The following is a 16,759-nucleotide window of genomic DNA, read 5'->3' as shown; positions in this document are numbered from 1 at the left end:
GATTGATTGCTCCAAAGTCACGTCGTACGTGTCGGAGGTGGTGTAGGAGAGCAGGAGATTGGGCATGTATATACAGTGTAGGTGGTGATGTGTTGCCACGCGCGCGTGCGCGAAGCCGGCCGGCCGGGTGGAACACGGTTGGATGAGATGAGATGAGGATGATTTTGACATGCATTCGCACGTGTGGATCTGATCCTCGGATGCATCTTTCAATTTTGTGTTATGCGTCGATGACGTAGCAAGAAGCAGAGTACTACTCGTAAGTTAGCTGTGTGATCAATCCATAAACCATACATGCACCGGCCAAGAAGAAGCAGAGTGCCTTGTTCTTAAAATTCCCGATCCCGATCAAAAGGAAGAAACGTAGCTACGGAGTACGTACGTACGGGAGGACGAAAAGAAAAAAGAAAAAAAGTAGTCGATCAAGCGAATCCACGCGCGCGGCCGGGTGTCGAAACAATTCACGGCACGTACGTACGGGAGGACGAAAAGAAAAAAGAAAAAAAAATGGGAGGGTAATTAAGATCGAGGGACGATGCGGAATTCACGGCATGGGGAGCGATCCATGCATCTCCAGCTGCACAGCCTTGCTAGCTGGCTGGTTGTACCGCGCGCGTGGGCCAGCTGGACAGCGCGACACGAGAAGACAAGGCTTCCCACCACGTGCTCACCAAAACCAATTGGTGCCGACTTCCGCCCTGCCCGCCTCGAGTCGTTCGAGCGCGACGGATCAGTTTGGAGTTGCAGATAAATTCGGCTCTCAAGCCAACGGGCCGGAGAGAGCAGCGTGTACCCCTCACGAGTCACGAGCGATCGATCGACTCATCAGATTCCACCAGCGGAGAGAGCTTCGCGTTGTATTCCGTCGTCTGTTCATAGAGCCCACGTCCCACGCGACCTGCCCGACGTAATGTCTCTGGAGCGGCGCGACACCAAGAAGGCGTTCATGGCGAGCGGCCGGGCCGAACGCATAGGCGCCCTCCCCGACGACCTCCTCCACCACGTGCTCTCCTTCCTCCCCGCGCACGAAGTGGTGCGGACGTGCCTGCTCGCGCGGCGCTGGCGGCACCTCTGGAAATCCGCCGCCGCCTTGCGCATCACCGGCGTTAAGGGGTGCAAAAACGCTGCGTGGTTCGTCAACTTCGTCGACAACCTGCTCTTCCTCCGCAACCCCCGCGTCTGCCTCGAGTCGTTCGAGCTCGACCTCGACGAGTGCGACTTAGATTTCGAGGCGTTCCTCCCCGCCAATGAGGTGCATGTGAATACTTGGTTCCGGCACGCCGTGATGTGTGGACCCCGGAAGCTGCTGGCGCTGCGCACCACCACTGGCATCTACTCGGACCCGGAAGAGCACGAGACTCTAGGGTTTCCCAATGTCCCACTCATATCCCCCTACCTCACGAGATTGGAACTAACGATGGTGTATGTGCACAGCAGCACACTCGATTTCTCGGGGTGTCCGTCCTTGGTTCATCTCACCATGGATGATTGCGACATTGTAGGGAATATCTCTTCTCGATTCTTGAAACATCTCAGAATTTTCTCTAGTTTTTTCCAGACAGATCCCGTTCGCGCCCATATCTGTGTGCCGGGCCTTGTTTCGCTCGAAGTAATGGGTGAACTACGTAGGGCTCCGGTACTGGAAAGCATGCCAATGTTAGTTTCAGCGGTTGTTAGACTTGAATTGGATTGTCATGATTCTTGTAGTAAATTTGACTACGGGTATTGTGATGATCGTCAATGTTATGGCTGTTATGGTTCTGGTGCTCATGATTGGCGTGGCGAGTCTGTGCTTTTGAAAGGATTATCAGAAGTTGCAGAGTTGGAGTTTTCAGTTGATTCTCAAGTGGTATGCTTGCTTGCACCTACTTCAGTTTTGTTTCCCCTTTCAAAAATGATCCTGCTTCAGTTTCTGACAGTTATTACTAAGTTGCTCATACAGTACACGATGCAATTTTTACTATCTTAGTTCCTGACATAACACAATTTTTTTTTAAAAAATTATTTACCAATCCATATAATGTAATCACATCTTATAAAACAAAACTTTAGCAAATTAACGGTTTTGCTCCTTTGCACAGTTCATTGTCAACATGGATTTAAAATTATGCCCGACATTTAGCAAGCTAAGAGCATCTCCAGTCGCGTCCCTCAAAAAACGTCCAGTTCTCAAACATTCACCAGTTCTCGAGAAGCTCACTCTCCAGATTTCCAAGGTATTATATTTTGCAGACGAACAACCGTGTTTTACTCAACCATTTATGATTGATCAATGTTGTAAAATATTTGAGTTCCTTGTCATGATTCTTGTAGTAAATTTTTACTACGGGTATTGTGATGATCGTCAATGTTATGGCTGTTTTGGTTCTGGTGCTCATGATTGGCGTGGCGAGTCTGTGCTTTTGAAAGGATTATCAGAAGTTGCAGAGTTGGAGTTGTTAGTTGATTATCAAGTGGTATGTTTGCTTGCACCTACTTTAGTTTTGTTTCCCCTATCAAAAAAGATCTATGTTGCTCATACAGTACACGGTGCAATTTTTACTATCGTAGTTCCTGACATAACACAATTTTAAAGAAGTTTTTATTTACTAATCCATATAATGTAATCACATCTTATAAAACAAAACTTTAGCAAATTAACGGTTTTGCTCCTTTGCACAGTTCATTGTCAACAGGGATTTAAAATTATGCCCGACATTTAGCAAGCTAAAGACTTTGTTGCTCAGCGAATGGTGTCCAGACATTGCTAGTGACCTCAATATATTAAGTTGCTTTCTCAAACATTCACCAATTCTCGAGAAGCTCACTCTCCAGCTTTCCAAGGTATTATATTTTGCAGACGAACAACCGTGTTTTACTCAACCATTTATGATTGATCAATGTAGTAAAATATTTGAGTTCCTTATTAGGTACCTAAAAAGCCAGCGGAAGTACAAAGAAGTTACACTCCACCCGAGCAACCATTTGCACTTAGCCATCTGATGAGTGTTGATATCAAATTTGACGAAGTTGATGGGAAGGTTTTGAACATCTTGCGTACCCATGGTGTACCACTCGAGAAAGTTAATATCCAGAGAACTAAACTACTGGATCTTAATGTGAGTTAAGCTATTCATTGCTATGCTTCTTTCGTTTTCGTATTTCACTGATGTGGAAAACGTGTGTATTTCCTAATCCCTGTAAGTTGTGAAGTCGAAGCAAGACAGTTAAACTATATCTATCATACTATTGTACCAGTTAACGTACTATGTAGCTGTTGGTTATGAGGCTGATACCTGCACTTAGTTCAGCGCTCCAATTTCTTAAGTTTTGTTAAGTCCGGCAATATGCAATAGCGAAGAAGCGATTAACAAATCAGTTCCAGAAAATGGGGATGTTCTTAATCCTTAATTAGCTTTCTTTCTTCAGGATTTTGAGTTCTTTGCTGTATTATAATGTTGTCCAGAAGTAAAGGATTGTAGGATGCTAACTCCAATCCTTCTCAGAGCAAAACATTCTTTCATTTTTCTTCTTTGGAAAAGAACAAGAAGCATGTTTATTTTCGAATCAGCAACTGCTTTATTTATCAATAACGTTCAAAGGAATACCATACAGCAGTCCGGTGGCAAGCTGATTGTTTGACCAGTTGGTATGACGGACTTGAAAACATAATAGTCTTCTAAAGATGGCAACACGCATGCACGCACGTAGAGGAAAACAAAAATAGGGTGCATCTTGCCACTGACTACGTCTTTGTGGCGAAAAGCTGTTTTCTGCCGCTTCTTTTTTCCGAGTGCATCTCTACATTTTTCTTTCTCGTTGAATACGCGCCTCAGATCATGCATTCACCAGCTTTTTTTCAATCGTGTATTCACTAACTTACTACCAAAGGAAATTATGACAGCTTAGACAGAATAAAGGTGGTATGTTCTATTATGAAAAGGTTGAAAGGCACTATGCGTGATCCTTCCAAATTTTAATGATGCCACTCACGTAGGATTCAACCCATTCATTGATTTATTTTCTACTCCGCAGCTTTACCTTTGGGCGTAAGGACTCAGCACTATTGTTTCTTCATGTGCACATGAGTTGTTTATTTGTGCATCAACCATTTGGCAATTGGCACTACTATACATAGATTCGATTTCTCCTTAATTACTGTGTGCACTTAGCTAGGCCAATATGTCTCTAGTTTAATCAGACCCATGAAGAATAACTAGAGAGCATAGATCATCTTTTCTTTAGTTTTAGCTCATGCGACGCAATATCTGGATTGTTGCTGGGCTCTGTGACATACTCGTAATGGTCTCGTTTGTGAAGCCAATCTGATTTCGCAGGCCGCTGAGGCAATTCAAAGAATGATCATTTTTCTTCTTTTTTCTGCAGCAATGACCTGCTCTCTGTTGGACGAAGAATTAAGCAGGAGTTTGATCACTTCATCGCCAGATTCCAAGGCATCATCCAGCGCTGATCATGGGTTATGACTCTCCAGCTGGCCGGGGACCTAGTGTTTTAGCTTTATGTTGTCGCCAGTTTGATGTGTCCTAAGTCTTCTTTTGCTCGGCAGTTCTCTTTTGCAATGCCCTACCTTGTATCCAGGTACCCCTGGAGCTTTGTAACAAAACCTCTGATTTCTATAGCTTTACAAAAAAGCTGGGCACCTCAAAAATTTGAAAAAAGCTGTGCATATGCCCTTATGTATATTACAGTTCGAATAATATCAGGAGGTGAGCTGATGTCTCTTGCTTCTCAGGACTAATAATGCTATTGCTCGTATAGTAAGGCTGTGTAAACGTAATAATAATAATAATCAGGTAGCAACTTCGGTGGCCATTACTAACACTACAAGCGTACGTATTCCTCGCAAAAAAGAATTTGCATATTAATTTGTCATGAACACAAATGTGCAGAATCAATTGTTAGTTTTGACGAATGAGGCTGATCCATGGAGAGCAAAGTGGTTAGTTAGCAAAAGAGTTCCGAAAGCGGACATGTTCTTAATCCTTAGTCAATTTTCTTACTTGATGATTTACGGTCATTTCTTTTTACTAGAAATCTTTCATAAGGACTTTGAGTCATTTCTTGCACTATAATGTTAACCAAAAAAAGTTGACTGGTGGTAAAATGAGTGTGGAGAAATGCCTCCCGAGCTCCATGGAGCCCTTTAGTTGGGAAATTCGAACATAATAGTTGAAAGTTTCAAAAAAATCTGAAAAATATTCGATAGGTAGTTACTGATGTACACTATAGGCATGCAAAATTGTTGCTATTTCAGGCTACATAAAATTAGCAAAATCTGGTAACTTTTGGAGTTTTGAAAATATGAATTGTTCACTATTTTATATTTACATTTTTATCATTTTTGTGTAGCCTAGAGTATATAGTATTTTGCATTGAGATTTTGATAAATAACTACATGGAGCTTGTCCTCCATTTTGAGTTTCCGAAGGTATCAAATTTCTCAGAACAACGGTATCAAATTTGTCAGGTCTATACACTTGTTCTTCTTCTTATCTTCGTAGAATAAATTATTCAACGAATCTCTCGCATTGGTGTGTGCTGAGGCCTTTCGGCCACAGGTCAACAACGGACTATGATGTGCAACAGACCAAGTTAGTAACCACAGACGGAGACGCTGCAAAGCCTGCAACAACGACCCGGTCCACCGACTGCTGTTGAGTTGTGAAGAGCGGCACAACAGAACCAGAGAGAGACTGATTCCCGAGAAATACACTTCCGCCCCATGGCAGTTAAAGGCGCGACCGTGCATGATCTCTAAACAGGCTCTCGGGAGCCAAAAATTGAACGATTGGATGCCTAGACTCCCTCAAAATCTTGCCCTATGCGTGCATCAAAGCAGTACTGGTGCGTCTCATTCGGCGTTTCTATGGAGGCAGCCCTGTGGAACGCAAAGTGAACATCCATGCACGCGTGGGGAAGTAGGGCGAGACGCTGCATCAGTCCGTGTCACGCGCCATAAATTCCCCTCACCATCCTCTTCCTCCTCTCACACTCTCTCTCCTCTCACTCCATTCCTCTCGGCGGTTCCTCCGCCGGCGACGATGCATAGATCGGCGGTGGAGTTTGTGTACCATCGCCGATTCCCGGCCGTCTTTGCCGCTTCGACTTCGATCGACGATCTGCCACCCCTACACCACCTTTACTTCGACCTTCGGCGACTCGGCCATGTCGATAAGGCTTGCAACGTCCAAAATCCCTCGCCAGCCCTTGTTTACCTTAGATCTACTCGTATATGGCATGTAGGCGCGATTCATGACATGCCTAGCAGATCTGGTAGGTTAGGGTTCCATCGGGTTACTGTCCCGGGTTGATTCCCTTTTCTTCAAATGCTTTGGCTCCAAATTTATTTGTGCAATTCTTTGTTGTTTTAGTTGATCTAGGGCTTCGATTGTCAGGTTTGTTAGATTGCACTTATGAGGCATCGATTTCATTCACTCTGCTTTGTTTGCTACATTGTAGGAATCCATTAACTATAGTTTGTGTTTCAGCCGATGATTTAAAATAGTAGCACGAGCTAAAAATGTCTTGCAATACCTTGGGCCATCCAATGACAAGCATTGCATTCTCCAAGGTCTTGCATGACATTTCTTAGCTTTGTTTGCTACATTGTATGAGGCTAACTTACAAATGTTTAACATACTGATCATGTGATTATAATGTGGCACAATGATGCATAGCTTGCAGATTGTTGAGACATGTCTTAGCTTGCTACGGTAACTTATAAATTCTTAACATCCTATGTCAATGATTAAAAATGTGGCCACATATTGGTGGCACAATAAATCTATCCGACTATGAGCATTGTAAAACTAAACAATATGCATAACACTTGGTCGAAAAGATTCATTGTTGCCGTAATGCCATTTGTGTACGAGGCATAATATAAAGGATGCGCAAATCATGTTGGTATAGTGACCACTAATCCAATATTGCCCCACATTTCTTTTTTTCTGTAGACTCTACGTGCAGGAGTGCTGTGGAGGTACACGAAGAGGGGCCAAGCAAGAGACCTAGGGGACGATGACCGTCTATTGGCCACCTCCACGAGGATGTGTCACCTACCCACTTATGCAAGGTGCTCATGGCTCCAGGGATTGGTGTGCTCCCTCTCTCAGATGCCTTCAGGCCTTACCTTGGCCGAGTACCGGGGAAGATGATCTTCAAGACCACCACAGGGTGCTAGTGGGAGATGAACATCAAAGATGTTAGCGGAATTTATGCCTCGCCAATCTACGCCTCGTCGCCAGCGGAGGAACAGAGTGGTCGTCTTCAACTACTCTTGTTGTCAGGTAGTTGGTAGGTGCCTGCAGCACCCTGATCCTTAATGGGCCACGGCCCAACCAACCGACCTGGGCCAGCTGGGTCGGCCTTTGAGCCGTGCAAGTGTAACGGTTCAAGCGAGTAACTACAGAATCACACGCCGACGGAGATACTGCAGCGTCGAGGCGGCCAGCGAGATAGGGTGGGATGGAGGGTTCCGGTGAAACTGCCGGCGCTCTGCTCTCTCGTGGTGTGAACCCCGATCGGGCGAACGCTGGTTCGTCGGATTTTAGACCCACCGGAGAGAGCTTTCGCGTGGCATTCCGTTGTCTGTTCAGCGAGCACGCGACCTGCTCGACGTAATGTCTCCTGAGCGGAGACAGACGAAGAAGGCATCCATGGCCAGCGACGGGGTCGACTGCATCAGCGCTCTCCACCACGTGCTCTCCTTCATCCCCGCGCAGAAGTGGTGCGCATCTGCGCCCTCGCGCTGGCGTCACCTCTGGAAATCCGCCGCCGCCTTGCGCATCACCGGCGTTAAGGGTTGCAAGAACGCTACTTGGTTCGTCAACTTCGTCCACACCCTTCTCTTCCTCCGCGACCCCCGCGTCCGCCTCGAGTCCTTCGAGCTCGACCTCGACGAGCGCGACTTCGATTTCGAGGCGTTCCTCCCCGCCAATGAGGCGCACGTGAACACTTGGTTCCGGCACGCCGTGATGTGTGGACCCCGGGAGCTGCTGGCGCTGCGCACCACCACTGGCATCTACACGGACCCAGAAGACCACGAGACTCTAGGGTTTCCCAATGTCCCACTCATATCCCCCTACCTCACGAGATTGGAACTCACGATGGTGTATGTGCACAGCAGCACACTCGATTTCTCGGGGTGTCCGTCGTTGGTTCATCTCACCATGGATGATTGCGACATTGAAGCGAATATCTCTTCTCCATTCTTGAAACATCTCAGAATTTTCTCTAGTTATTTCCAGACAGATCCCGTTCGCGCCCATATCTGTGTGCCGGGCCTTGTTTCACTCGAAGTAATGGGTGAACTACGTAGGGCTCCGGTACTGGAAAGCATGCCAATGTTAGTTTCAGCGGTTGTTAGACTTGAATTGGATTGTCATGATTCTTGTAGTAAATTTGACTACGGGTATTGTGATGATCGTCAATGTTATGGCTGTTATGGTTCTGGTGCTCATGATTGGCGTGGCGAGTCTGTGCTTTTGAAAGGATTATCAGAAGTTGCAGAGTTGGAGTTTTCAGTTGATTCTCAAGTGGTATGCTTGCTTGCACCTACTTCAGTTTTGTTTCCCCTTTCAAAAATGATCCTGCTTCAGTTTCTGATAGTTATTACTAAGTTGCTCATACAGTACACGATGCAATTTTTACTATCTTAGTTCCTGACATAACACAATTTTTTTTAAAAAATTTATTTACCAATCCATATAATGTAATCACATCTTATAAAACAAAACTTTAGCAAATTAACGGTTTTGCTCCTTTGCACAGTTCATTGTCAGCAGGGATTTAAAATTATGCCCGACATTTAGCAAGCTAAAGACTTTGTTGCTCAGCGAATGGTGTCCAGACATTGCCAGTGACCTCAATATATTAAGTTGCTTTCTCAAACATTCACCAGTTCTCGAGAAGCTCACTCTCCAGATTTCCAAGGTATTATATTTTGCAGACGAACAACCGTGTTTTACTCAACCATTTATGATTGATCAATGTTGTAAAATATTTGAGTTCCTTATTAGGTACCTAAAAAGCCAGCGGAAATACAAAGAAGTTACACTCCACCCGAGCAACCGTTTGCACTTAGCCATCTGAAGAGTGTTGATATCAAATTTGACGAAGTTGATGGAAAGGTTTTGAACATCTTGCGTACCCATGGTGTACCACTCGAGAAAGTTAATATCCAGAGAACTAAACTACTGGATCTTAATGTGAGTTAAGCTATTCATTGCTATGCTTCTTTCGTTTTTGTATTTCACTGATGTGGAAAACGTGTGTATTTCCTAATCCCTGTAAGTTGTGAAGTGGAGCAAGATAGTTAAACTACATCTATCATACTATTGTACCAGTTAATGTACTATGTAGCTGTTGGTTATGAGGCTGATCCCTGCACTTAGTTCAGCGCTCCAATTTCTTAAGTTTTGTTAAGTCCGGCAATATGCAATAGCGAAGAAGCGATTAACAAATCAGTTCCAGAAAATGGGGATGTTCTTAATCCTTAATTAGCTTTCTTTCTTCAGGATTTTGAGTTCTTTGCTGTATTATAATGTTGTCCAGAAGTTAACTAGAAGGAAAGGATTGTAGGATACTAAGTAAATAGTCTTTCATTTTCTATTTTGGAAAAGAACAAGAAGCAAGAATCAGGAACTGATTTATTTATCAATAACGTTCCTGTACATGATAACATAATAGTCTTCTGAAGATGTCAACTTGCAGGCAGGCACATAGAGGAAGAAAAATTAAGGTTCATCTTGTCACTGACTATTCCATACTCTGTTAAGAAACAATTTTGGTTTAAGTCTAGAAGCAGCCACAGACTGCAGTTCGTAAGCATTGCATATTAAAGTTAATAATCCTGGGTAGAGGTGGAAAAAGATTCAGAATTATGTGCACCTATGCCACCAGTTTCTCTTAACCTGCAAATACGTATAAGGTTCATAGTGTTGTCGCAACATCAGGGAAATCGGATTGGAACGCTGTGGAATAGGTAGCAACTTCGGTGGCTAATAGCCTATACTAATTTTACAAGAGTACGTATTCCTCACAAAAAAAATGATTAGAAGAGGAATTGCATATTAATTTGTCCTGAACACAAATGTGCAGAATCAATTGAGAACAAAGTGGTTTGTTAACAAAAGAGTTCTGAAAGCGGACATGTTCTTGATCCGTATTCAGCTTTCTTTTTTCGAGAAAACGCAAAGGACCTTTGCGTCTCATTTCATTGAAAAGATAGAATGTTTACAATCCTCCTAGGAGGCAGCATACAATATACACACTCAGCTACTCAGTGCACATCCCAGGTCGCCGGCAGCGCTACCCTAAGCCCCATAGCACCCGCCTTAGCCCAGAGGGATGCTTCTTCCTTGACTTTGGACATCAGGTCGTGCACGGATGGCCGTGCTCCCTCAAAAACACAGTCGTTTCGGTGCTTCCAAATCATCCATGGCAGGAGCAGCGCTGCTGATCCCAGCCCTTTGCGGAGAGGTTTGGGCGTCGTTTGCTTCGCTTCCACCAGCCAAGTGAAGATAGAATCATCTGTGTCCCGTGGCGTACGGCACGACAAACGCAACCAAGCCAGAGCCTCGAGCCAAACTTGCTTGGCAAAGGGGCAGTGGATGAGTAGGTGCTGCATAGTCTCGGGTTCCTGATCGCATAATAGGCAGCGGGGGTGGTGTTGCAGGCCACGACGCGCCAGCCGGTCGGCAGTCCAGCATCGATTCTGGGACGCTAACCAGTTGAAAAACTTGACCCGTGGTGGCGCCCAAGATTTCCAAATGTGCTTCCACACCGGGCAGAGGGTGGAACCCTGGAACGTGGCGAGGTAAGCGGAGCTGGCAGAGTAGCTGCCGTTCGCCGTCCACTTCCAGAGCAGCTGGTCTGGGGCGTCGTGGAGCTGTGTGCCGACAATGGCTTGCCAGATTAAAAGGTACTGCCCAATCTCATGGAGACCGAGCGTGCCATGGATGTCCCGTGCCCAGGCATGGTCCTACAGACCGTCCGCCACCGTCCTCAGCTTCCTTCTGCGCTTGGGGATGCAAGCATACAACAGCGGCGCGATCTCGCCGATGGACCGTCCATTGAGCCATCTGTCCTCCCAGAACAAGGCCTTACGCCCGTCCCCGATTTGCATCGTGGTGGATGCGAAGAACAGGGCGCGCTCATCTGCGGTGAACTGTAGGTCCAGATCATGCCAGGCGCGGCGAGGATCGGTGCGACTGAGCCATAGCCAACGCAAGCGCAGGGAGAGGCCTGTGCGCTCCAGGTCGTGCACGCCGAGGCCCCCAAGGGAGATCGGCCTCGCCACCCGCTGCCAATTCACGTGACAATGGCCACCCTTGGCATCAGCACGCCCAGCCCAAAGGAAACCTCGCTGGATTTGGCCGATCAGCTTGATGGTTTTTTTGTCAGGGGCTATCACCAGCAGTTGGTGGATCGGGATGGCGCCTAGGACAGATTTGACCATAGCCAGGTGGCCAGCCTTGTCCATGAGCCCTGCCTTCCAAGTGGGGAGCTTCGCCGCGACCCTGTCGACCACGGGCTGCAATTGCGCAGCAGTGGGTTTCCTCACCGTCAGGGGTATGCCAAGGTAAGTGATTGGTAGCTCGACGATCAGGCAGCTCAGCTGCTGGACGGCTGCATGGACATCCTCGGGAACGCATCGAATCAGAGTCGTGGTGCTCTTGGTGTAATTGACGCGGAGGCCGGAGGCGCGGCCGAACAGGTACAGCGTTTCCTTGACAGCCACAACCTCCTCAGGTGTGGGATGGCAAAAGAGGATCACGTCATCAGCATATAGCGAGATCGTGGGCATCTCTTTCCGCGGGTGTAGTTGCCCCAGGACGCGGAGCTCAACGGCGCGCTTGAATAGCTTCCCCAAAGTGTCAACTGCGAGGACGAAGAGCTGCGGCGAAAGGGGGTCGCCCTGCCTTAGCCCTTTTCTATGCCAAATTGCTGGGCCGGGCGCGCCATTGATGAGCACCCGCGTACTCGCGGAGGACAGCAAGATGGATACAGGTGGAACAAGATTCAGAATTATGTGCACCTATGCCACCAGTTTCTCTTAACCTGCAAATTTGTATCAGGTTCATAATGTTGTCGCAACATCAGGGAAATCTGATTGGAACGCTGTGGAATAGGTAGCAACTTCGGTGGCTAATAGCCTGTACTAATATTACAAGAGTACGTATTCCTCACAAAAAAAATGATTAGAAGAGGAATTGCATATTAATTTGTCCTGAACACAGATGTGGAGAATCAATTGAGAACAAAGTGGTTTATTAACAAAAGAGTTCTGAAAGCGGACATGTTCTTGATCCGTATTCAGCTTTCTTACTTGAGGATTTCCAGTCATTTCTTTTTTTACTATAATTATTCATAAGGAATTGAGTCATTTCTTGCACAAAAATGCTAACTAAGAAAGTCAACTGGAGGTAAAGTCGACTACTTCAATCCTTCTCAGAACAACGGCATCAAATTTGCCAGCACTAGACACCCTTTTCTTTCTATTTTTTCGCAAAAAAGGAACTAAACGAAACTCGCGTTCATGTGTGCCGACGCCTTTGGGCCACAAATTTTTTTTTTGGGAGCAAAACATGCTAGACTTTATTGATTAAGGATGTTTACAGATATCGGAATAGAATCAGGAGGATGGATCAACCACATGTGGCGACATCTAGTCCTAGCATATGTTTTGCGACATAATTTGCCTCTCTATTTTTTTCTCGTCTCTCATGGATCACTGGGAAAAAAGCTAGTCCAGTTGGCACAGCTTTTATCTCCCGAATGATATTCAGATAAGCCCCTCTGCTGCAATTCTAAATATCTTCTACCACACCTTTGCAGTCTGATGGTAAGATACCCCTTGTGCAGCCCAGATCAGTTGCTAGTGAGAGAGCTTCTCTACAAGCTAGGGCCTCGAGAGTAGAAGCTCCAAGACGGCGGCGGGTTGGATCCCCACCGTCTGGTTCCTGTGGTGGTTGGGTGGTTGTCCGCACCTCCTGCTCGGCTGACGGCCATGGGTCATTTCTCGTTAGTGGTGATTTTTCGATGTTTCATACGTTCGCTAAATTTGTAGCAAACACGCATGAGTTTTGTTGTGAAAGCACACGTGACATGTTGCATCGTTTTATGGGTGTTTGCTACAAGTTCAGGTTTCATCAGATTTTTCGATTCTTATTTGCTTTTCAAAATGCTACACACACATGTTTTTTTATAGTTGGTGATTATTATTGAAATATTTGGTGACTTTGTTGCAAATTAATCTGCAACACAAACATTATTGCTTAACCATGTATTTGTTGCTTCAAACATATGGCTATCTTGATGTAATTGTTTATTATTTTTGTTGACATAGTTGGTAATTTTTGTTGCAAATGAATATGTAATTATTTATTATTTTTGTTGACATTGTATTTAAACCAACGTTGTTTAGAGGTGAGGGACAGAGGGAGACGGTAGGCACCGCTTCCATGACACGGGGCAGATGTTTCCCGGAGACCCCATCAACATAGCATAATCGGTATGAGACAACAGACCTGCAATATCTATAGGCCCAACCGTTTTCGCTCTTTTCCTCTCGCGAGAGGCGGCGGCGGTTGCGCTCCTCCCGATCTCGTCCGGCCAGGGCATTGGTCATGGTCCCCTCTCCCTCTGATAGTCGATTCGGCGGTGGCATGTGGGGGGGGGGGGTATCTCTTTCCTCTGTTCTGGCCTAGTAGTTAGGGTTAGGTTTTGTTTCCTATGGTGCGCCGCTGGGGTGGTGGGAGCGGCGTTTGGGCTAATAAATTTGCCACGACTCTACTCCCACACCGGCAACGACCTTCTGGGGTGGCCTCTCGGTGTTGATGACAACCTGTGTTGATCGGTCCTTCAACGATAGCTTGGTCTTCTCGCCGTTCTTTAGATCTGGGAAGATCAATTTCTCGGTGTGTCGCTGGCATTCATTGTTATCCACGATGATACTTGCGGCTGGGGTGAGGTGGTTATTCTACAACGAAGATGTTGGTCCGGAGGTGGTGGATATACCGTTCTTATCCGACTTCGTCGATGGGAGGCGGCGTGGTCCAAGACAACATGGGGATGTCCCGCGGTCGACGTGCCACAGCAACATGTGACTCGCTGCTTGCAGCAGGCCTGTTCATCGACTCACAAACCCTCGTCGGTGATGGTGCTCTTTTGGATTTTGGATTGGTGGAGGCTCGGCGTCTCTTCCCGTGTCCGTCTCGGCGGCGCTGGAGTTGGACGGCGGCCGCTGGCTACGGTGGTTACAAAAAACCCTAGGGATCGTTTTCTATTTTCGATCTTTTAGAAGTTTATCTGTAAATTCAGGATAATCATTTTATCCCGGTTTGTCTTTTAGTTTCCACATGTGTTGCTTCATGTAACTAGATTTTCGATTAATAAAATATGTGATTACTCTAAAAAAAACATAATCGGTATGATGGGTCGTCAGAGTAGAGTGGTGTGTTTCCAAACCATGCTACGATCTTGATCTTGGGAGCTGTACTAAGGTGAAAATCTTTCACCATAGTCTGGAGTTTGGGGTTGCAGGCGCAGCATGCAGATTCGCCTCTCACTCCAACGGGAGAGAGCAGCGTGTACGCCCCACGAGTCACCAGAGCTGAAGGAACGCGCAGGCAGCCTTGTGCCCGTGTCCATACTTCTCACGTTTGGAACAACTCAACGTACCATAATAATATACGAATCCTACTTTTAAACCCTGAGAGCCAAAGAGCCCCTGCTCTCCGATTTTGCTACTACCCAGACTCTCGAATCCAAACTGATTTCAGCTTCCGGCAAAGCCGGCGGCGCTCTTGCCAACTCCTGCTACCTGCTCGACGTAACGTCTCCGGAGCGGCGCGACACGAAGAGGCCGGCCATGGCGAGCGGCCGAGGCGACCATATCGGCGCCCTCCCTGACAATCTCCTCCACCACGTGCTCTCCTTCCTCCCCGCGCACTTAGCGGTGCGGACGTGCGTGCTCGCGCGCCGCTGGCTCCACCTCTGGAAATCCGCCCCTGCCCTGCGCGTCACCGGCATCAAGGGGTGCAACAACGCTGCACGCTTCGCCAACTTCGTCGACAACCTGCTCCTCCTCCGCGACCCCCGCGCCCGCCTCGAGTCCTTCGAGCTCGACCTCGACAAGCGCGACTTCGATTTCGAGGCCTTCCTCCCCGCCTACGAGAGGCGAGTGAACCTGTTGTTCCGGCTCGCCTTCGCGTGCGGGCCCCTGGTGAATCTAGCGCTGCGCACCACCAACGGCATCTACATCTCCCCGGATGACTACGAGACTCTATGGTTCGCCAATGTCCCGCTCATATCCCAACACCTCAGGAAATTGGAACTCAAGACGGTGTACGTGCGCAGCAGCACGCTCGATTTCTCGGGGTGTCCCGCGCTGATTCATCTCAGGATGGAAGACTGCGACATTAAGGGGAATATCTCCTCTCCATTCTTGAAGCATCTCAGCATTGTCGCTAGCTTTTTCCAGACTGATCCTGTCCGCGCCCGGATCTCTCTGCCGGTCCTTGTTTCACTGGAACTAACGGGTGTTTTGCGTAGGACTCCCGTACTGGAAAGTATGCCACTGTTAGTTTCAGCAATTGTTAGACTTGAGATGGCTTGTCATGATAACTGTAGTAAAAATGACTACGGAGATTGTGATGATAGTATGTGTTGGAATTGTCATGATCCTACAACTGGCGCTGATGATTGGCGTGGTAAGTCTGTACTCTTAAAAGGATTATCGGAAGTTGCAGAGTTGGAGTTGTCAGTTGAGTCTCAAGTGGTATGCTTGCTTGCGCCTACTTTAGCTCTGTTTTTCTACCCTTTCATAACTGATTCAGTTTCTGGTAGTTGTTACTATGTTGCTCGTATATAGGCTTCAATGAAATTTATACCATTTAATTTTCTATCCATTTAGTGTAATCACATCTTATACAACAAAACCTCAGCTAATTAATGATTTTTTTCTCCTTTGTACAGTTCATTGTCAACAGGGATTTGAAATTATGCCCGACATTTAGCAAGCTAAAGACTTTGTTGCTCAGCGAATGGTGTCCAGACATTGCTAGTGACCTCAACATATTAAGCTGCTTTCTCAAACATTCACCAATTCTCGAGAAGCTCACTCTCCAGATTTCCAAGGTATTATATTTTGCAGATCCATGAACTACCGTGTTTTACTCAGCCATCCATGATTGATTAATGTTGTAAAATATCTGAGATCCTTATTAGGTACCTAAAGAGCCAGCGGAAATACAAACAAGTTACACTCCACCAGAGCAACCATTTGCACTTAGCCATCTGAAGAGTGTTGATATCAGATTTGACGAAGTTGATGGAAAGGTTTTGAACATCTTGCATGCCCACGGTGTACCACTCGAGAAAGTTAAAATCCAGAGAAATAAACTACTGGATCTTAATGTGAGTTAAGCTATTCATATTCTTGTGCTTCTTTTGATTTTGTATTTCACTAATGTGGAAAACGTGCGTATTTCCTAATCCCTATAACTCATAAAGTGGAACAAAACATTTAAACTGCATCTATCAGACTATCATACAAACTATTAACTGTTGGTTGTGAGGCTGATCCCTGGACTTAGTTCAGCGCTCCAATTTATTAAGTTTTGTAAAGTCAAGCAATATGCAATAGCAAAGAAGTGGTTAACAAATCAGTTCCGGAAAAGGGGCATGTTCTTAATCCTTAATTAGCTTTCTTTCTTCAGGATTTTTAGTTCTTTTCTGTATTATAATGTTTTCC

The 16,759-nt window shown here is 46.2% G+C and overlaps 2 protein-coding genes across 3 annotated transcripts; both read left to right on the top strand.

Moving 5' to 3' along the window:
• Positions 1-707: 707 nt before the first annotated feature.
• Positions 708-9,627, top strand: LOC127336249 (F-box/FBD/LRR-repeat protein At5g22700-like). Of its 2 annotated transcripts, none has more exons than XM_051363042.2 (3): positions 708-1,849; positions 2,662-2,823; positions 9,021-9,627. In XM_051363042.2, exons 1-3 carry the CDS (start codon positions 911-913, stop codon positions 9,216-9,218), a joined length of 1,299 nt encoding a protein of 432 aa, XP_051219002.1. In that variant the 5' UTR covers positions 708-910; the 3' UTR covers positions 9,219-9,627. The 2 variants fall into 2 exon arrangements, with proteins under 2 accessions (XP_051219002.1, XP_051219003.1); XM_051363043.1 differs by lacking the exon at positions 9,021-9,627 and adding an exon at positions 2,910-3,441.
• Positions 9,628-14,875: 5,248 nt separating this feature from the next.
• Positions 14,876-16,431, top strand: LOC127329449 (F-box/FBD/LRR-repeat protein At2g26030-like). Its single transcript, XM_051355965.1, has 4 exons — positions 14,876-15,784; positions 15,843-15,848; positions 15,982-16,143; positions 16,234-16,431. Exons 1-4 carry the CDS (start codon positions 14,876-14,878, stop codon positions 16,429-16,431), a joined length of 1,275 nt encoding a protein of 424 aa, XP_051211925.1.
• Positions 16,432-16,759: the final 328 nt, after the last annotated feature.

The sequence above is a fragment of the Lolium perenne genome, chromosome 2 (genome assembly GCF_019359855.2).
Source record: "Lolium perenne isolate Kyuss_39 chromosome 2, Kyuss_2.0, whole genome shotgun sequence".
Classification (NCBI taxonomy): Eukaryota; Viridiplantae; Streptophyta; class Magnoliopsida; order Poales; family Poaceae; genus Lolium; species Lolium perenne.
Note: the sequence above shows the minus strand (reverse complement) of the source record. Positions and strands in the feature narration are given on the sequence as shown.